At 38.0% G+C, this 22,150-nt stretch overlaps 1 protein-coding gene across 1 annotated transcript; it reads right to left on the minus strand.

Moving 5' to 3' along the window:
• Positions 1 to 18,613: 18,613 nt before the first annotated feature.
• On the minus strand, positions 18,614 to 20,079 carry LOC119523660 (ectonucleotide pyrophosphatase/phosphodiesterase family member 5-like). Its single transcript, XM_037822457.1, is given in 1 exon segment — positions 18,614 to 20,079. A coding segment is annotated over 1 exon segment (1,434 nt). The 5' UTR covers positions 20,048 to 20,079.
• Positions 20,080 to 22,150: the final 2,071 nt, after the last annotated feature.

A 22,150-nucleotide genomic window follows, 5' to 3' on the forward strand; every position in this document is an offset into this window, starting at 1 on the left:
GTGCAAGGAGGCGGGGCAAGATGGCAGACTGGTGAGCTGTATATTTTAGTTACTCCTCCAGGAAAGTAAGTAGAAAGCCAGGAACTGCGTGGACTGGACACCACAGAGCAATCTGTCTTTGGGCATACTTCATACAACACTCATGAAAATGTCGAACTGCTGAGATCAGCAAAATCTGTAAGTTTTTGCGGCCAGGGGACCCGCGCCCCTCCCTGCCAGGCTCAGTCCCGTGGGAGGAGGGGCTGTCAGCTCCGGGAAGGAGAAGGGAGAACTGCAGTGGCAGCCCTTATCGGAAACTCATTCTACTGATCCAAACTCCAACCATAGATAGACTGAGACCAGACACCAGAGAATCTGAGAGCAGCCAGCCCAGCAGAGAGGAGACAGGCATAGAAAAAAAAAAACAACACGAAAAAACTCCAAAATAAAAGCAGAGGATTTTTGGAGTTCTGGTGAACACAGAAAGGGGAAGGGCGGAGCTCAGGCCTTGAGGCGCATATGCAAATCCCGAAGAAAAGCTGATCTCTCTGCCCTGTGGACCTTTCCTTAATGGCCCTGGTTGCTTTGTCTATTAGCATTTCAATAACCCATTAGATCTCTGAGGAGGGCCCTTTTTTTTTTTTTTTTTTTTTTTTTTTTAATCCTTTTTTCTTTTTCTAAAACAATTACTCTAAGAAGCCCAATACAGAAAGCTTCAAAGAATTGCAATTTGGGCACATCAAGTCAAGAGCAGAACTAAGAGAGCTCTGAGACAAAAGGCAATAATCCAGTGGCTGAGAAAATTCACTAAACACCACAACTTCCCAAGAAAAGGGGGGTGTCCGCTCACAGCCACCATCCTGGTGGACAGGAAACACTCCTGCCCATCGCCAGCCCCATAGCCCAGAGCTGCCCCAGACAACCCAGTGTGACGGAAGTGCTTCAAATAACAGGCACATACCACAAAACTGGGCGTGGACATTAGCCTTCCCTGCAACCTCAGCTGATTGTCCCAGAGTTGGGAAGGTAGAGCAGTGTGAATTAACAAAGCCCCATTCAGCCATCATTTGAGCAGACTGGGAGCCTCCCTACACAGCCCAGCAGCCCAGAACCACCCTGGGATGATGGCACTCACCTGTGACATAGCACAGTCATCCCTCAACAGAGGACCCGGGGTGCACGGCCTGGAAGAGGGGCCCACTTGCAAGTCTCAGGAGCCATACGCCAATACCAAGGACTTGTGGGTCAGTGGCAGAGACAAACTGTGGCAGGACTGAACTGAAGGATTAGACTATTGCAGCAGCTTTAAAACTCTAGGATCACCAGGGAGATTTGATTGTTAGGGCCACCCCCCATCCCCGACTGCCCAGAAACACGCCCCACATACAGGGCAGGCAACACCAACTACACACGCAAGCTTGGTACACAAATTGGGCCCCACAAGACTCACTCCCCCACTCACCAAAAAGGCTAAGCAGGGGAGAACTGGCTTGTGGAGGACAGGTGGCTCGTGGACGCCACCTGCTGGTTAGTTAGAGAAAGTGTACTCCACGAAGCTGTAGATCTGATAAATTAGAGATAAAGACTTCAATAGGTCTACAAACCCTAAAAGAACCCTATCAAGTTCAGCAAATGCCACGAGGCCAAAAACAACAGAAAATTATAAAGCATATGAAAAAACCAGACGATATGGATAACCCAAGCCCAAGCACCCAAATCAAAAGACCAGAAGAGACACAGCACCTAGAGCAGCTACTCAAAGAACTAAAGATGAACAATGAGACCATAGTACGGGATATAAAGGAAATCAAGAAGACCCTAGAAGAGCATGAAGAATACATTGCAAGACTAAATAAAAAAATGGATGATCTTATGGAAATTAAAGAAACTGTTGACCAAATTAAAAAGATTCTGGACACTCATAGTAGAAGACTAGAGGAAGTTGAACAACGAATCAGTGACCTGGAAGATGACAGAATGGAAAATCAAAGCATAAAAGAAAGAATGGGGAAAAAAATTGAAAAATTCGAAATGGACCTCAGGGATATGATAGATAATATGAAACGTCCAAATATAAGACTCATTGGTGTCCCAGAAGGGGAAGAAAAGGGTAAAGGTCTACGAAGAGTATTCAAAGAAATTGTTGGGGAAAACTTCCCAAATCTTCTAAACAACATAAATACACAAATCATAAATGCTCAGCGAACTCCAAATAGAATAAATCCAAATAAACCCACTCCGAGACATATACTGATCACACTGTCAAACACAGAAGAGAAGGAGCAAGTTCTGAAAGCAGCAAGAGAAAAGCAATTCACCACATACAAAGGAAACAGCATAAGACTAAGTAGTGACTACTCAGCAGCCACCATGGAGGCAAGAAGGCAGTGGCACGATATATTTAAAATTCTGAGTGAGAAACATTTCCAGCCAAGAATACTTTATCCAGCAAAGCTCTCCTTCAAATTTGAGGGAGAGCTTAAATTTTTCACAGACAAACAAATGCTGAGAGAATTTGCTAACAAGAGACCTGCCCTACTGGAGATACTAAAGGGAGCCCTACAGACAGAGAAACAAAGACAGGACAGAGAGACTTGGAGAAAGGTTCAGTACTAAAGAGATTCGGTATGGGTACAATAAAGGATATTAATAGAGAGAGGGAAAAATATGGCAAACATAAACCAAAGGATAAGATGGCCGATTCAAGAAATGCCTTCACGGTTATAACGTTGAATGTAAATGGATTAAACTGCCCAATTAAAAGATATAGATTCGCAGAATGGATCAAAAAAAATGAACCATCAATATGTTGCATACAAGAGACTCATCTTAGACACAGGGACACAAAGAAACTGAAAGTGAAAGGATGGAAAAAAATATTTCATGCAAGCTACAGCCAAAAGAAAGCAGGTGTAGCAATATTAATCTCAGATAAAATAGACTTCAAATGCAGGGATGTTTTGAGAGACAAAGAAGGCCACTACATACTAATAAAAGGGGCAATTCAGCAAGAAGAAATAACAATCGTAAATGTCTATGCACCCAATCAAGGTGCCACAAAATACATGAGAGAAACACTGGCAAAACTAAAGGAAGCAATTGATGTTTCCACAATAATTGTGGGAGACTTCAACACATCACTCTCTCCTATAGATAGATCAACCAGACAGAAGACCAATAAGGAAATTGAAAACCTAAACAATCTGATAAATGAATTAGATTTAACAGACATATACAGGACATTACATCCCAAATCACCAGGATACACATACTTTTCTAGTGCTCACGGAACTTTATCCAGAATAGATCATATGCTGGGACATAAAACAAGCCTCAATAAATTTAAAAAGATTGGAATTATTCAAAGCACATTCTCTGACCACAATGGAATACAATTAGAAGTCAATAACCATCAGAGACTTAGAAAATTCACAAATACCTGGAGGTTAAACAACACACTCCTAAACAATCAGTGGGTTAAAGAAGAAATAGCAAGAGAAATTGCTAAATATATAGAGACAAATGAAAATGAGAAGACAACATACCAAAACCTATGGGATGCAGCAAAAGCAGTGCTAAGGGGGAAATTTATAGCACTAAACGCATAGATTAAAAAGGAAGAAAGAGCCAAAATCAAAGAACTAATGGATCAACTGAAGAAGCTAGAAAATGAACAGCAAACCAATCCTAAACCAAGTAGAAGAAAAGAAATAACAAGGATTAAAGCAGAAATAAATGACATAGAGAACAAAAAAAACAATAGAGAGGATAAATATCACCAAAAGTTGGTTCTTTGAGAAGATCAACAAGATTGACAAGCCCCTAGCTAGACTGACAAAATCAAAAAGAGAGACGACCCATATAAACAAAATAATGAATGAAAAAGGGGACATAACTGCAGATCCTGAAGAAATTAAAAAATTATAAGACGATATTATGAACAACTGTATGGCAACAAACTGGACAATGTAGAAGAAATGGACAATTTCCTGGAAAAATATGAACAACCTAGACTGACCAGAGAAGAAATAGAAGACCTCAACCAACCCATCACAAGCAAAGAGATCCAATCAGTCATCAAAAATCTTCCCACAAATAAATGCCCAGGGCCAGATGGCTTCACAGGGGAATTCTACCAAACTTTCCAGAAAGAACTGACACCAATCTTACTCAAACTCTTTCAAAACATTGAAGAAAATGGAACACTACCTAACTCATTTTATGAAGCTAACATCAATCTAATACCAAAACCAGGCAAAGATGCTACAAAAAAGGAAATCTACTGGCCAATCTCCCTAATGAATATAGATGCAAAAATCCTCAACAAAATACTTGCAAATCGAATCCAAAGACACATTAAAAAAATCATACACCATGACCAAGTGGGGTTCATTCCAGGCATGCAAGGTTGGTTCAACATAAGAAAAACAATCAATGTATTACAACACATTAAAAACTCGAAAGGGAAAAATCAATTGATCATCTCAATAGATGCTGAAAAAGCATTTGACAAAATCCAACATCCCTTTTTGATAAAAACACTTCAAAAGGTAGGAATTGAAGGAAACTTCCTCAACATGATAAAGAGCATATATGAAAAACCCACAGCCAGCATAGTACTCAATGGTGAGAGACTGAAAGCCTTCCCTCTAAGATCAGGAACAAGACAAGGATGCCCGCTATCACCACTGTTATTCAACATTGTGCTGGAAGTGCTAGCCAGGGCAATCCAGCAAGAGAAAGAAATAAAAGGCATCCAAATTGGAAAAGAAGAAGTAAAACTGTCATTGTTTGCAGATGATATGATCTTATATCTAGAAAACCCTGAGAAATCGACGATACAGCTACTAGAGCTAATAAACAAATTTAGCAAAGTAGCGGGATACAAGATTAATGCACATAAGTCAGTAATGTTTCTATATGCTAGAAATGAACAAACTGAAGAGACACTCAAGAAAAAGATACCATTTTCAATAGCAACTAAAAAAATCAAGTACCTAGGAATAAACTTAACCAAAGATGTAAAAGACCTATACAAAGAAAACTACATAACTCTACTAAAAGAAATAGAAGGGGACCTTAAAAGATGGAAAAATATTCCATGTTCATGGATAGGAAGGCTAAATGTCATTAAGATGTCAATTCTACCCAAACTCATCTACAGATTCAATGCAATCCCAATCAAAATTCCAACAACCTACTTTGCAGACTTGGAAAAGCTAGTTATCAAATTTATTTGAAAAGGGAAGATGCCTTGAATTGCTAAAGACACTCTAAAAAAGAAAAACGAAGTAGGAGGACTTACACTCCCTGACTTTGAAGCTTATTATAAAGCCACAGTTGTCACAACAGCATGGTACTGGCACAAAGATAGACATATAGATCAATGGAATTGAATTGAGAATTCGGAGATAGACCCTCAGATCTATGGCCGACTGATCTTTGATAAGGCCCCCAAAGTCACTGAACTGAGTCATAATGGTCTTTTCAACAAATGGGGCTGGGAGAGTTGGATATCCATATCCAAAAGAATGAAAGAGGACCCCTACCTCACCCCCTACACAAAAATTAACTCAAAATGGACCAAAGATCTCAATATAAAAGAAAGTACCATAAAACTCCTAGAAGATAATGTAGGAAAACATCTTCAAGACCTTGTATTAGGCAGCCACTTCCTAGACTTTACACCCAAAGCACAAGCAACAAAAGAGAAAATAGATAAATGGGAACTCCTCAAGCTTAGAAGTTTCTGCACCTCAAAGGAATTTCTCAAAAAGGTAAAGAGGCAGCCAACTCAATGGGAAAAAATTTTTGGAAACCATGTATCTGACAAAAGACTGATATCTTGCATATACAAAGAAATCCTACAACTCAATGACAATAGTACAGACAGCCCAATTATAAAATGGGCAAAAGATATGAAAAGACAGTTCTCTGAAGAGGAAATACAAATGGCCAAGAAACACATGAAAAAATGTTCAGCTTCACTAGCTATTAGAGAGATGCAAATTAAAACCACAATGAGATACCATCTAACACCGGTTTGAATGGCTGCCATTAAACAAACAGGAAACTACAAATGCTGGAGGGGATGTGTAGAAATTGGAACTCTTATTCATTGTTTGTGGGACTGTATAATGGTTCAGCCACTCTGGAAGTCAGTCTGGCAGTTCCTTAGAAAACTAGATATAGAGCTACCATTCGATCCAGCGATTGCACTTCTCGGTATATACCCGGAAGATCGGAAAGCAGTGACACGAACAGATATCTGCACGCCAATGTTCATAGCAGCATTATTCACAATTGCCAAGAGATGGAAACAACCCAAATGTCCTTCAACAGATGAGTGGATAAATAAAATGTGGTATATACACACGATGGAATACTACACGGCAGTAAGAAGGAACGATCTTGTGAAACATATGACAACATGGATGAACCTCGAAGACATAATGCTGAGCGAAATAAGCCAGGCACAAAAAGAGAAATATTATATGCTACCACTAATGTGAACTTTGAAAAATGTAAAACAAATGGTTTATAATGTAGAATGTAGGGGAACTAGCAGTAGAGAGCAATTAAGGAAGGGGGAACAATAATCCAAGAAGAACAGATAAGCTATTTAATGTTCTGGGGATGCCCAGAAATGACTATGGTCTGTTAATTTCTGATGGATATAGTAGGAACAAGTTCACAGAAATGTTGCTATATTATGTAACTTTCTTGGGGTAAAGTAGGAACATGTTGGAAGTTAAGCAGTTATCTTAGGTTAGTTGTCTTTTTCTTACTCCCTTGTTATGGTCTCTTTGAAATGTTCTTTTATTGTATGTTTGTTTTCTTTTTAACTTTTTTTTTCATACAGTTGATTTAAAAAAGAAGGGAAAGTTAAAAAAAAAAAAAAGAAAGACAAACAAGGAAAAAAAAAAAAGATGTAGTGCTCCCTTGAGGAGCCTGTGGAGAATGCAGTGGTATTCGCCTACCCCACCTCCATGGTTGCTAACATGACCACAGACATAGGGGACTGGTGGTTTGATGGGTTGAGCCCTCTACCATAAGTTTTACCCTTGGGAAGACGGTTGCTGCAAAGGAGAGGCTAGGCCTCCCTATATTTGTGCCTAAGAGTCTCCTCTTGAATGCCTCTTTGTTGCTCAGATGTGGCCCTCTCTCTCTGGCTAAGTCAACTTGAAAGGTGAAATCACTGCCCTCCCCCCTACGTGGGATCAGACACCCAGGGGAGTGAATCTCCCTGCCAACGTAGAATATGACACCCGGGGAGGAATGTAGACCTGGCATCGTGGGACGGAGAACATCTTCTTGACCAAAAGTGGGATGTGAAAGGAAATGAAATAAGCTTCAGTGGCAGAGAGATTCCAAAACGAGCCGAGAGGTCACTCTGGTGGGCACTCTTACGCACACTTTAGACAACCCTTTTTAGGTTCTAAAGAATTGGGGTAGCTGGTGGTGGATACCTGAAACTATCAAACTACAACCCAGAACCCATGAATCTCGAAGACAGTTGTATAAAAATGTAGCTTATGAGGGGTGACAATGGGATTGGGAGAGCCATAAGGACCACACTCCACTTTGTCTAGTTTATGGATGGATGAGTAGAAAAATAGGGGAAGGAAACAAACAGACAAAGGTACCCAGTGTTCTTTTTTACTTCAATTGCTCTTTTTCACTCTAATTATTATTCTTGTTATTTTTGTGTGTGTGCTAATGAAGGTGTCAGGGATTGATTTAGGTGATGAATGTACAACTATGTAATGGTACTGTAAACAATCGAAAGTACGATTTGTTTTGTATGACTGCGTGGTATGTGAATATATCTCAATAAAATGATGATTAAAAAAAAAAGCAAGTGCAAGAGTCAGGGTCTCAATTGAAAATATATGGAACACTCCAATTACGAAAATTTGAGGAGTTTTGATTTATAAAGGGTCTGATTACAAAGGTTAGGGCAGGGTATATGGAAAACACAAGTGATAGTTCAGGAACTTATCTGTATTGTTATAAACAGCCATAGCTGTTGCTATCCCTATGCATTATTGGTTAAAGGGATGAAGAGAAAGAAAGGGTCTTGGAACCTAGAAGGAGAGGAAATTGTATAGGACAGTTTTGAGAACAGTGACCTTTGGGAAAGGGACACAGCCAACTTGAAGTGGCCTCAAAAGAGGAGTCTAGGGGAAGAAATTCCCTCCTCATTTTTCTCTTTCTCTTCAGTCTGCTGCCAAGCTTTCCCATTGGTCAGACTCAATGGAAACCAGAGGACACTGGAACCCTTTGGTGCATTCCATATAGGTCAACCTCCAGAAGCACAGAGGGATGGAGGGGGGAAAAATAGAAGATAACAAGCACAGCAAGTGTCTTTCATTTCCTAGCATCATCAAAGAGACTAGCAGATAAGTTTATATATAGTAGGATCTCAGCAAGGACAACTTGATAATTAACATTACCGAAAACTGTTCAGTGGCAGCCGTTGAGGTGCCCCACCCAGATCTCCCTTGCAAAATGAACTTGCCATTCAGCTGTGAAAGGAGCAGTTTACACTATCCTACATAGGTAAGCACTATCTGTAGTGCCTTCAGGAGTCACTGCAGTATTGGAACTAAAGTGATGCTTTCCCCAGGCATCTCCTAGACAATAACTGACTATGACGGGGCTACTAAATACTGGCCATTTCTGCCTAATGCAAGATTCTACTAATGGACATTCATTCTCATGAGCATCCCATTGGGTTGGCAGAAACTTTATCAGATCTACTTTGCAGTCTGAGGCTCTTTCTCCCTGTAGAATTTTGCTTCTTGCCCTTTTATCTCTCATAGGCATTACCCCCAGTAAAGCACTTCCATTCATAACTGTCTCACCATCTGCTTATCAGAAGACCTAAACTGGGACATATACATACTAAGTAATCTACCAAATAAGAGTTTCTTTTTGGAGAAACTGGAATGGCCCAGTTTCATGGAAATGTAGAATTGTGAAATGGATCTTAAAAGATGTGAAGGAAAACAAATAATGATTGCAAAGTCAAAACACCTGCCCTTCAATCTACTTCAGGCTGTCCAACGTCCCTTTCTATGTCATGAGTTGTGGTCAGGATCAAGTGAGAGAGTGCAGTGTTGCTGAAACACAGATGATCCAATCAACACAGGCTGACACCATGCATTCCTCCATACTCATTCTCAACCCCTTTCCCCTAGACCACTTCCTATGGAGAGACTGGAAAAGTTGAATGCTTGCATGAAACATTCACCAAGATAGAGCACATTTTGGATGATACAATACATCTTAACACATTTAAAAGAATAGAAATCATACAAAGTATGCCGTAAGACCAAAGTGGAATTAAACCAGAAATCAGTAACAGAAAGACAGCTGGAAAATCCCAAAATGTTTGGAGATTAAACAACACAGTTTTAATAACAGATGGATCAAAGAAGGAATCTCAAAGATATAACATAAGATATTTTGAATTAAAAGAAAATAAACCACAATTTATTAAAAGTATATGATGAAATGAAAGCAGTACTTAGAGGGAAATTTACAGCATTAAATGCATATATCAGAAAACAAGGAGATCCAAAGTCAATAAGCTAAGTGTAAACCTTAGGAAATAAGAGAAAGAAGAGCAATTCAAGCCTAAGATAAACAGAAGAAAATAAATAAAAATTAGAGTAGAAATCAGTGAAATTAAAAACATGAAAACAATGGAAAAAATCAATGAAACCAAAAGCAGATTCTTTGAAAAGATCAATAAATTGATAAACCTCTAGCTAGGCTAACCAAGAAAAAAAGAGACAAGACCCAAATTACCAATATCAGAAATAAAAGCAGTTCCATCACTCTGATCCCATAGATATTAAAAGGAAAATATAGGAAAACTAGGAACAATTCTATGCCCACAAATTTAATGATTTAGATGAAATAGACCAATTCCTTGAAAGACAGAAATTACTGAAAATCATGGAAGGAGAAATTGTTAACCTGAATAGCCCTATATCTATTACAGAATTTAATGAATAATTAAGAACTTTGCAAAAACAAAAGCACCAGGCCCACATGGTTTCCATGATGAGATCTATCAAACATTTAAGGAAGAAATGATACCAATTGTTCACAGTCTCTTCCAGAAAATTTAAGCACAAAGAACACTTCCTCACTCATTCTAAAATTATGGTGTGAAACCTAGTCAATCCCACATCCCTCCCCACAAACTCCTGGAGACCACTGATGTTTTTACTGTATGTGTGATACTGCAATAGGGAAATAAGACATTATGCCTTTGTTAAAGCACTTAGAACTTTACAGCTCAAAGAGTGAACCTTAATGTATGCAAATTAAAAAAAAATCATTTAGGGGATTGTGAGCTCCCAGGATGAAATGCAGAATGTGTAAAAAGAGTCTAAATTCATTACAAATGTACAAAAAGACCCTAATGAAAGACTGGGGAGAAAGGTGCTGCCCTTAGTGACTTTGGAAATAAATGGAGTTTATAAAACCAAAAGTAAAAGTATCTGTACATAACCACTCTACACTAATTGATAAAGTTGTTTCCCATGTGGGTACAGTGTAACAATTGTGAAGGCAATATGTATGTACACTGTAATTAAACAATTTAGTGTACAGTGAGTAGTGAGAGACAGATGTCTTACTATTGGAGTGGGACATTACTGATAAGTAAGGGGAGGAAGATAGAATGATCTTTGTGGTAATGGATTAGAGTATGAACTCATTTTTTGCTTAATATAGATACAGATATTTATGTATGGCATGATATATATAATTTCATTTAATGTATATACTATAGTGTCATACTAATGTCATATGTTAATAACAGGTCAAATGCTATGGGGTATAGAGGAATTCTGAACTATCTTCACAACAATTCTGTAAGTCTAAAACATCTCTAAAATAAAAAGCTTATTTTAAAAAAAAAGATTAGTAGAGGGATTGTGGGAAGATGATGGAATAGGGAGCTCCAGGACTCAGTCCTTTCCCTAGAACGACTATTAAATAGGCAGAAACTATCTGAAGAATTATATTGAAACTCCAGAGACCAGAATAATACTGTATAGCATCCAGGGAAGAGCAAGAGGAAGTAGCTGATATATTATTCTAAAGAACAGTAAATTGCTCTTTCTGCATGGCAGCTACCTGTGCCCATCCCCCAGTCTTGAGTAAGGCTGCTGTGGAATCCACCCCCTGACTAGTTCACTGGTAACAGAAAGGGAAATAAACACCCTCTTCTCCAAGACCAGGGGTGGCATGAATGATCACTGATCATGGATTTTGACTGGTGATTTCAGATATCTGGGGGTCTGACTCTGAGGGTGGCCATTGTTTCAACATGCCCCAGACACAGGCAGCAGTGGCCATTATTTCAACACCTTATTCCAAACAGAGGCCTCAGCAGAAGAGATGTAAAGATGCTGCACTTTCTCAGGACTGTAGGGGACAGTAAGTTGACGGGCTGTATTTTGCTGCACAGTTCAAGAAAGCTCAGCTCTGGGGAGCCATAGAAGAGGCTCTTGGCCCTCTTCCTGATCCCTACCCCACCACACTTTGGAGCCAGTCTGTGCCCCCCTTTGCTCTGTTTCAACTGGGAAATACTGACTTGGGAAAGTTCTCTCTAGCATGCCCCCTCTCCCAGAATTTGCCCTCCAGGCAAAAGCACTTTGAAATACAGGGTTTGCTTCAAACACCAGGGAGAGGGAGATCTGTCTCCAGGAAAACATAGGGCATAATCAAACTCCTATAAACAGGGGAAGTCCAAAACCACTAAAAAGCAAAAGCCCAGAACAAGACACAGGCCCAAAAAGATGGAAAACCCTGCACACTCCTTTTGCCTGGGGCAGACCTTCCTGATAGGAAGGCTAAAGCTCAAGAAAAACTCTGTCTTACCACCAACTGGTTACAAAATCAAGAAACAGACATTTCAGGGAATAAATCCCAGAGGTAACAATTTAAAATATTAAAATTTGCAGTGTGCAACAAAAGAGTAAAAGACAAACAAAGAAACAGGAAATGGTCCATGGAAAGAGAGAGGCTAAAAATCCAGAAAACACCAACAAAGAAGACTAGGATATGGATATACCAGACAAAGCCTTAAAAAAATGATCTTAATAATGCTCAAGGAGATAAAGGAAAGTACAGAGAAAGAAGTAAATGATATCAAGAAAATAGTGAATGAGCAATATGAGAGCCATAGTAAAGAGATAGAAATTTTACAAAAGAACCAAACAGAACTACTGGAATTGAAGGCCACAAAAACTGAATAAAAAAATTCCCAGGAGGGTTTCAAGAGTAGACTGGAACTGGCAGAAGAAAGAATCAGTGAATTGGAAGACAGGACACTTAAAATGAGTCAGGCTGAGGAGCAGAAAGAAAAATGAATTATAAAAAGTCAAAATAGCCTAAGACACCTCTCGGACACCATTAAGCATACCAATGTATACATTATGGGGGTCCATGAGGGAGGGGAAAGAGAGAAAGGGGAAGAAGGGATATTTAAAAAAAAATGACAGAGAACTTCCCAAACTAAGCAAAAGACATGAATATGCACATCCAAAAAGACCAGAGAACATCAAACAGGAAAAACATGAGGAAAAATGCACCCGATCATATGTTGATCTCATAACAAATGCAAAGGAGAAGGAGAAGGTTCTGAAAGCTGCAAGAGAAAAGCAACTTGTTATGTACAAAGAAGCCCCAATTAGAGTGAATTCTGATTTCTCATCAGAAACCATGGAGACAAGGAGACAAGAAGGCAGTGGATTTTAAATATTTAATGTGCTGACAGAAAACAAATGCCAACCAAGAGTTTTATATTCAGTGAGACTTTCTTTCAAAAATGAAAGAGAGATTAAGACATTTACAGATAAACAAAAGCTGAGGGAATTCATCACCACTAGACCTGCCCTACAAGCAGTGCTAAACGGAGTTCTTCAGACTTAAGGGAGAAGACATTAGACAGTGGTTCAAAGCAGCATAAAGAAATAAAGATCTGAGGTAAAGATAGCTGGTTTTTTTTTTTAATTTTTCTGATGTTTTTTCTGGCAACACGTGCAATCAGCTACAGGCCAGAGTGCTTCATTTGCAACAACAAAAAATGCTGTCTCAGAAACCTGTGGAAAGGACAGTGCCAGAAACTCTGAGGCACCTTCTTCTAATGACATTGTTTAAAGAACTTTGAGACCATACGATGGGACTAACTCAGGATTTCCAGAAATATAATGGGAAGCTAATGGGTTCATAAAATTGCTAACACATGATTAAGCGGACAAGAATTAATTACTTTTCTGGGGATGCCCAGGAATGACTATGGTCTGTTGATTTCTGAGGGATATGGTAGGAACAAGTTCACAGAAATGTTGCTATATTATGTAACTTTCTTGGGGTAAAGTAGGAACATGTTGGAAGTTAAGCAGTTATCTTAGGTTAGTTGTATTTTTCTTACTCCCTTGTTATGGTCTCTTTGAAATGTTCTTTTATTGTATGTTTGTTTTCTTTTTAACTTTTTTTTCATACAGTTGATTTAAAAAAGAAGGGAAAGTTAAAAAAAAAAAAAAAGAAAAACAAGGAAAAAAAAAGATGTAGTACCCCCTTGAGGAGCCTGTGGAGAATGCAGGGGTATTGGCCTACCCCACCTTGATGGTTGCTAACATGACCACAGACATAGGGGACTGGTGGTTTGATGGGTTGAGCCCTCTACCATAGGTTTTACCCTTGGGAAGACGGTTGCTGCAAAGGAGAGGCTAGGCCTCCCTATGGTTGTGCCTAAGAGCCTCCTCCCGAATGCCTCTTTGTTGCTCAGATGTGGCCCTCTCTCTCTAGCTAAGCCAACTTGAAAGGTGAAATCACTGCCCTCCCCCCTACATGGGATCAGACACCCAGGGGAGTGAATCTCCCTGGCAACGTGGAATATGACTCCCGGGGAGGAATGTAGACCTGGCATCGTGGGACGGAGAACATCTTCTTGACCAAAAGGGGGATGTGAAAGGAAATGAAATAAGCTTCAGTGGCAGAGAGATTCCAAAAGGAGCCGAGAGGTCACTCTGGTGGGCACTCTTACGCACACTTTAGACAACCCTTTTTAGGTTCCAAAGAATTGGGGTAGCTGGTGGTGGATACCTGAAACTATCAAACTACAACCCAGAACCCATGAATCTCGAAGACAGTTGTATAAAAATGTAGCTTATGAGGGGTGACAATGGGATTGGGAAAGCCATAAGGACCACACTCCACTTTGTCTAGTTTATGGATGGATGAGTAGAAAAATAGGGGAAGGAAACAAACAGACAAAGGTACCCAGTGTTCTTTTTTACTTCAATTGCTCTTTTTCACTCTAATTATTATTCTTGTTATTTTTGTGTGTGTGCTAATGAAGGTGTCAGGGATTGATTTAGGTGATGAATGTACAACTATGTAATGGTACTGTAAACAATCGAAAGTGCGATTTGTTTTGTATGACTGCATGGTATGTGAATATATCTCAATAAAATGAAGATAAAAAAAAGAAATCATAAAAAAAACGAATTAATTACTTAGTACTGAATGAATTGATAAAAAATGATTGTGGATTTTGTTTGAAATATTGCTAATGTTTTTTTTTTTTTAGTTGAGGGTACTTAAGTTCACATAGCAGATGCTATGTCCATGATCATCCACCCATGTCTCAAATTATCCTCACTTAGTTGTACAATCCTTATCACCCTGTGTTTTCAACTTTCTGTGCTAGTGTCACAACTTAGAAGTATATCATGCAAGCACCTACCTATATTTGTGGTGCTGATCTATGGGAAACATGCCTTTAAACAACACCTTTCAATCCTATTCACCTTCAGTACAGCTTTAATACTTATAGTCCTATTAACAAACAATTCTCAGCCTTATCCATTCCCATACCTTTGAATTCACCATCATTAACACATCTGAACATTATCATTCCCCCTCACTAGCTTCTGTCTATTATTAGATTTCCAATATTCTACATTATAAGACTGATTTTTACATTGTTCAGAGAGTTCACAGAAGTGTTAACATACAATATCTCTCCTTTTGTGTTTGACTTATTTCACTCAGCATTATATCTTCAAGATTCATCCATGTTGCAATATGTTTCAGGACCTTGTTCCTTCTTACTGCTATGTAGTATTCCATTGTATGTATGTAACATATTTTGTTTATCCACTCATCTGTTGAAGGACACTTGGATTTTTTTCATCTCTTGGAAATTGTGAACAATGCTGCTATGAACATTGGTGTACAAATGTCTGTTTGTGTCACCATTTTCAAATCTTCTGGGTATATACTGAGAAGTGGAATTGCTGGATTGCAGGGTAATTCAATATCTAGTTTCCTGAGAAACCGCCAAACTGTCTTCCACAGTGACTGTGCCATTATACATTCCTACCAGCAATGCATAAGAGTTCCAATTTCTCCACACCCTCTCCAGCATTTATTGCTTCCTGTTTGTTTAATGGCAGCCATTCTTATTGGTGTGAGATGGTATCTCATTGTGGTTTTGATTTGCATTTCCCTAATAGCTAGTGAAGATGAACATTTTTTCATGTGTTTTTTAGCCATTTGTATTTCCTCTTTGTAAAAATACCTTTTCATGTTTTTTGCCCATTTTATAATTGGGTTGTTTGAACTATTGTTGTTGAGTTGCAGGATTCCTTTATATATGTAAGATATCAGATTTATCAGATATATGGTTTCCAAATACTTTCTTCCATTGAGGTGGCTGCCTCTTCACCTTTTTGACAAAGTTTTTTGAGGCATAGAAGCTTTTGATTTTGAGAAGTTCCCATTTATCTCTTTTTTCTTTCTTTGCGTGTGCTTTGGGTGTAAGGTCTAAGAAGCTACCTTCTATTACTGGTTCCTAAAGATGTTTCCCTATATTATCTTCTAAGAGTTTTATTGTGCTGTCTCTTATATTGAGGTCTTTGATCCACTTGAATTAATTTTTGATTAGGGTGTGAATTAGGGGTCTTCTTTCACTCTTTCAGTTATGGCTATCCAGTTCTCCCAGCCCCGTTTGTTGAAGAGACTATTCTGTCCCAGTTCTGTGGATTTGAGGGCCTTATCAAAAATCAGTCAACCATACATCTGGGGGTCTATTTTTCAACTATCAATTTGATTCCATTGATCAATATGTCTATCTTTCTGCCAATACCATGCTGTTTTGACTTCTGTGACTTTATATTAGGCTTGAAATCAGGAAGTTTCAGTCCTCCCACCTTGTTCTTCATTTTTAGGATGTTATTGACAATTCAAGGCCCTTTTCCCTTCCAAATAAAATTGATAACTAACTTTTCCAAGTCTGCAGAGGAGGTTGTTGGAATTTTGATTGGAATTGCATTGAATCTGTAGAACAGTTTGGGTAGAATTGATATCTTAACAATGTTTAGTCTTCTTATCCATGAGCACAGAATATTTTTCCACCTGTTTAGGTCCTTTTGAATTTCTTTTAGCAACTTTTTTTTTTAATTTTCTGTATAGAGGTCTTTTACATACTTGGTTAGGTTTATTCCTAGGTGCATGTTTTGTTTTGTTTTGTTTTAAATCTTCATATCAGAATTTTAATCTTTTCAAGAATGTTAACATAATTCACTTTCTTATTACTAAGGTAACAGCACCTTCTAAAATGAATTTAATGCAACAACCAACTTAAATGTACAGAGAATACTTGAAGAGCAATACTTTAACACAGACTAACTCACCTTGCCATCATTATACTAATATCACAATAATGTGGTTAAGTTCATAGCTACAAAGCAAACCAATGTGAGTGCTCATGTATTCTGAGATGGCCAATCAGGGCCCAGACTTCTTGAGGGAGTTTGTCACCCACCATCTACCTTTTCTACTTTTATATCCATCGTTGATTTCCAGAGTCTATTCTATTCTATTAAGAAGATTTATAATGAAATGAAAATTAGGTGCTAACATTCTTGATTGTATCATTAAAAAAATAATTCATCCATCTTATTTTAGGAAGCACTGAAGTTCAGTTATATATTTTAACTATGTCATATTTGGTTTTCACCTCTAATTTATTCTTTTTTTCTGGAATGCTTAAACCATTTTATCTACTTATTAGCCAACTAGTGCATAAATATGCATCAAATCACAATATCATCTATGGGCCATGTGTCTATAAACTGGTTTTCTATTTTCTTCAAGGAAAACTTTTCTTTCCAGGGCTTCTCTTTCCTTTAAGAAGCCATAGATAATACTGTGCCTTTCCCAAACCTCTTGCCTACTTAGAGCTCTACAGCACAGTTTTAAGCTGTTGGAATGAGAGGGACTGAGATGACCAGGTAAGTGAAAAATACTAACCAGAAGGTAGAAATCTACTTGTGATCTGGATTCAGCTTTGATTCCACTGAGTACCTGGTGGATGAGTATTCAAACATGTCTTGAAACTGGGCTATAATTTTATCTCCTTTGTTTCGGTATCTATTATCTCTAAGAGTTATTCCACTAGTCTTTGCCATTAGGCACACTTTAGCTCTCCTCTGGGTATAGATGTAGTTGTGCCTATTTTTTTTTTGTCCAGGATCCATACAGCTCTTTCTAAGGCTTACTTGGCCCACATTTTACCTAATATGGTTTGTGCTCTCTTCCAACTATGGATCTGCAAATGCTCAAAATTTAAAAGATGCTTGTGCTCCATTACTACATATTACCAGGACTAAAAATAAACATGGTTTTATCTAATTTGATTTTTAATGTGATTAATAGTGATTTAGTTTTCAAAGAAGCAAATAATTGCAGAACAAGAGAAACAATGCTGCGATGATGCCCAATCTCATTTCTATTCAGGCTATTGCTGGATTATATAGGAAAGAAAAGTATAATAATATAGGAAAGAAAAATATGATAATTTATTATTATAAAATAAGGATAAAATGACTAATCAGGAAATAGCAATAACTGATTTTATGAGAGAAACAAATATCTTTAGAATGAGTCTGTCTGTATTTGAATCTCTTCTGAGGGGGGAAATAAAATGAAAGTCCATGTCCTTTGGAATGAACTATGACAAGAAATACTCACAGATGCAACCTGTTGTTGGAATGCCTTTCTCCAAAACTCAAGGTACTAAGGTTGCCACATTTAATTTTCAACAGTTTTCCCTTTCTTTTTACTCTCCCAATTTAAGGAAATAGATTTCTACATTATTCATCAGGAATTAAAAGAAATTTCACTCAGTTTGAACAATGAATAACAAGTTATCATTTTCAACCAAGTTATAAGACACAATTGTTCGTAAAGTACATTCCAAATAAAAGTACCCATTAAGACAGTAATTTAAAGCACAATATATAAAGTACTTTAAATTGTGCAAAGTTGCTAAATATATACATTATATATGTCAAGTCCAAATAGAACAGGATTTTATCTACCCCTAAGCTAGAGAGGACAATGGAGACAAAGTCACACATCTTTAATCCTTTGCAGATATGTCTGTCTCTCTCTCTGTGCTTGTGTGTGTGTGTGTGTCTGTGTCTATACCTATCCATGTAACTGCTTGATGGTCTGTGCAAATGTCTGAAACTGGTTTCCTAGAATTTGAAACCTTTAAACACTGACATAATTATGAAATCTTCTCTTCAAAGCAGGACTAAGCTTGTAATAATGGCTGAGCTATTTCAACCTGCATATCTTGTAAGGCAGGTATTTGACTCTGAATTAAATGCTTAATGAAAATGACAAAAAATATAATAACTATAATGCTACCAAGAGAGACCCCTATGAAATAAGCATGGGATTCCTCTTGCTCATATTCTTTTGCTTTGACACTACCGTGGAGGAGGGTAGTACTCTGCGTGTAAGGAAATGCTCTTGGAGTTGCTGAAGTGAGCAGGTCCTGGACATTCCTGAATGATCCATTGTTTGGCATGGCGGTGATATTGAGGAGGTGGCACAACAGTGGGTACAGATCTGTGGAGTTCATGGCTTCTTTTGTGAAATTCTTTCTGAAGGCAGGAACGTGGGCTAAAAATATTGGATGCATTTCTGCTAATGCATTATCATAACCATGGTTGCCTAACAGAAAGTCATCTGACTTATTCTGTAAAATATGCCACCCTTCATCAGCCATTGCTATGATTGGTTGAATTCAATTGTTGAATTTGTAATGCCATCTCTCTGGAATGTCCTCTTTTTTGTAAACTGTGAGATTAGGATGAGCATGAACCAGTGCTTCATAGACTTCATCAAATTTACCTTCTTTTGGCAAGATGGCTGCTACTAGAGATTGGTCAATCAGGGTATAGTGGTCTTTATCCAAATACCGGTCAAGTTCTATTACTCTTTCCTTAGAACACTGGGTCATTCCGTGATCACTTGTGATGATTAGGTTCAGAGTGTTCCACAACTTTGTCTTTTTCAACACTTTTATGAGATATCCTAACTTGTTGTCAATATCTGAAATGACAGGCCCCATGAGTGGATTGTCAGGTCCCAAATGGGGGCCCATGTCATCAGGGTCCTCCCAATAAAGAAGACCAAGATTTATAGGCTCTTTTGATGTAAACCATTCAATAATTTTGGCAACTCTTTCTTCAAATGGAACAGACTCATTGTAAGGCATGTAGTGAGTAGGAAAACTCTTATGTATTTTTATATCAGCTCCAGGCCACATTGCTGCGCCACTAGTATGTCCTGCCTTCTGATTTGTGATCCATATTGGTGTTGCTTCTTCCCAAAAGTCAGAGTTATAAACATTCATGCTATCCAAGGAGAAAGATTTGTTCAGAATAGGATCAAACATATCATTTGCAACAATCCCATGATTCTCTGCAAAGAGGCCAGTTACCAAAGTATAATGGTTAGGGTATGTCTTTGTAATAAAAATATTAGTAACCTGCTTCACGTGAACACCATATTTCATAACATAATGAAAATGGGGTGTTGGAACTCTATATAAGTAGTCCCAACGGAATCCATCAAATGAAACTAGCAGAACCTTCTGCTGGTCTGAATGGAGAGAAAATGTAGTTGAAAGTGTTAATGCAGCAAGTATGAAGGACACCCAGAGAAGTTTTGAAGTCATTTTCAAAGTACTTGATCAGTCCAGCATAAGATAATCCCATCAACGATCCCGTCAGTCTGCATCAGCTTGGGGCAAAGGGATGGAGAGCCTGGAGGAGACTCCTTCCCACAGACAGGGGGAAAAGCCAGAGAAGTGGCGGGAGCTAAGGGTGCCCCCGAAACCCGCAGCCGCTCACCTGCACGCAGCCTCCTGTTTTGTTTTTTAATTTCTTTTGTGTATGGAATATTTTCTTTGATTGCTTCTTCAGTTAGGTCATTACTATTGTATAGGAACATTACTGACTTATGTGCATTAATCTTATATCCCGCTACTCTGCTGAATTTGTTTATTAGCTCAAGTAGCTGTGCCATTGATTTCTCAGCATTTTCCAACTATAAGATGATATCATCTGCAAATAATGACAGTTTTACTTCTCCCTTTCCAATTTTGATGCCTTTTATATCTTCATCATGGTGAATTGCTCTGGCTAGAACATCTACCACAATGTTGAAAAATAAAAGTGACAACGGGCATCCTTGTCTCATTCCTGATCTTAGAGGGAAGGTTTTCAGTCTCTCAACATTGAATACTATGCTGGCTGTGGGTTTTTCATCTATTCCCTCTATCGTATTGAGGAAGGCTTCCTCAATTCCTACCTGTTGAAGTATGTTTATCAAAAAGGAATGCTGAATTTTGTCAAATGCTTTTTCAGCATCTATCAAGATGATCGTTTGATTTTTCCCCTTTGATTTGTTAATGTGTTGAATTACATTAATTGATTTTCTTATGTTGAACCACCTTGCAGGCCAGGAATGAACTCTACTTGGTGATGGTGTATAATTCTTTTAATGTGCCTTTGGATTCAATTTGCAAGTATTTAATGTGCCTTTGGATTCAATTTGCATCTATATTCATTAGGGAGATTGGCCTATAGTTTACATGTTTGTAGTGTCTTTATCTGATTTTGGTATCAGTGATATTAGCTTCATAAAATGAGTTAGGTGGTGTTCCTTTTTCTTCAATTTTTTTAAACATTTTAAGCAGGAATGGTATCAAACTTTGGAAAGTTTGGTAAAATTCCCCTGTGAAGCCATCTGTCCTTTGGCTTTTATTTGTAAGTAGATTTTTTCATGACTGATTGGATCTCTTTGCTTGTGATCGGTTTGTTGAGGTCTTCTATTTCTTCCTGGGTCAGTCTAGGTTGTTCATGTGTTTCCAGGAAATTGTCTATTTCCTCTAAATTGTCTAGCTTGTTGGCATACAGTTGTTCATGATATACTGTTATGATTTTTTTTTATTTCTTCAGGATCCATAGTAATTATCCTCTTCTCATTTATGATCTTGTTTATGTGGGTCTTCTCTTTTTGACCTTGTCAGTCCAGCTAAAGGTCTGTCAATCTTGTTGATCTTCTCAAAGAACCAACTTTTGGTTTTGTTTATTCTCTTGAATTATTTTGTTCTCCAGCTCATTTATTTCTGCATTAATCTCTGTTATGTATTTTCTGCTATTTGCTTTAGGGTTAGTTTGCTGTTCATTCTCTAGCCTCTTCAGTTGTTCAGTTAGGTCTTTGGTTTTAGCTCTTTCTTGCTTTTTGATATATGCATTTAGAGCTATAAATTCTCTCAGCACTGCCTTCCCTGCATCCCATAGGTTTTGATATGTTGTCTTCTCATTTTCATTCATCTCTAGATATTTACCAGTTTCTTATTTGATCCACTGGTTGTTTAGGATTGTGTTGTTTAACCTCCATATATTTCTGAAAGATCTGGTTTTTTGGTGGTTGTTGATTTCTAGTTGCATTCCACTATGGTCAAAGAATGTGCTTTGAATAATTTCAATAGTTTTAAATTTATTAAGACTTCTTTTTTTGCCCCAGCATATGATCTCTCCTGGAGAACATTCAATGGATGCTAGAGAAGAATGTATATCCTGGTACTTTGGGATGTAATGATCCATACATGTCTGTTAAGTCTAATTCATTTATCATATTTTTTAGGTTCTCAATTTCCATATTGGTCTTCTGTCTAGTTGTTCTAGCTATAGAAGAGAGTGGTGTATTGAAGTCTCCCACAATTATTGTGCAAACGTCTATTGCTTCCTTTAGTTTTGCCAATGTTTGTCTC

Source organism: Choloepus didactylus, chromosome X (assembly GCF_015220235.1).
Source record: "Choloepus didactylus isolate mChoDid1 chromosome X, mChoDid1.pri, whole genome shotgun sequence".
Taxonomy (NCBI): Eukaryota; Metazoa; Chordata; class Mammalia; order Pilosa; family Megalonychidae; genus Choloepus; species Choloepus didactylus.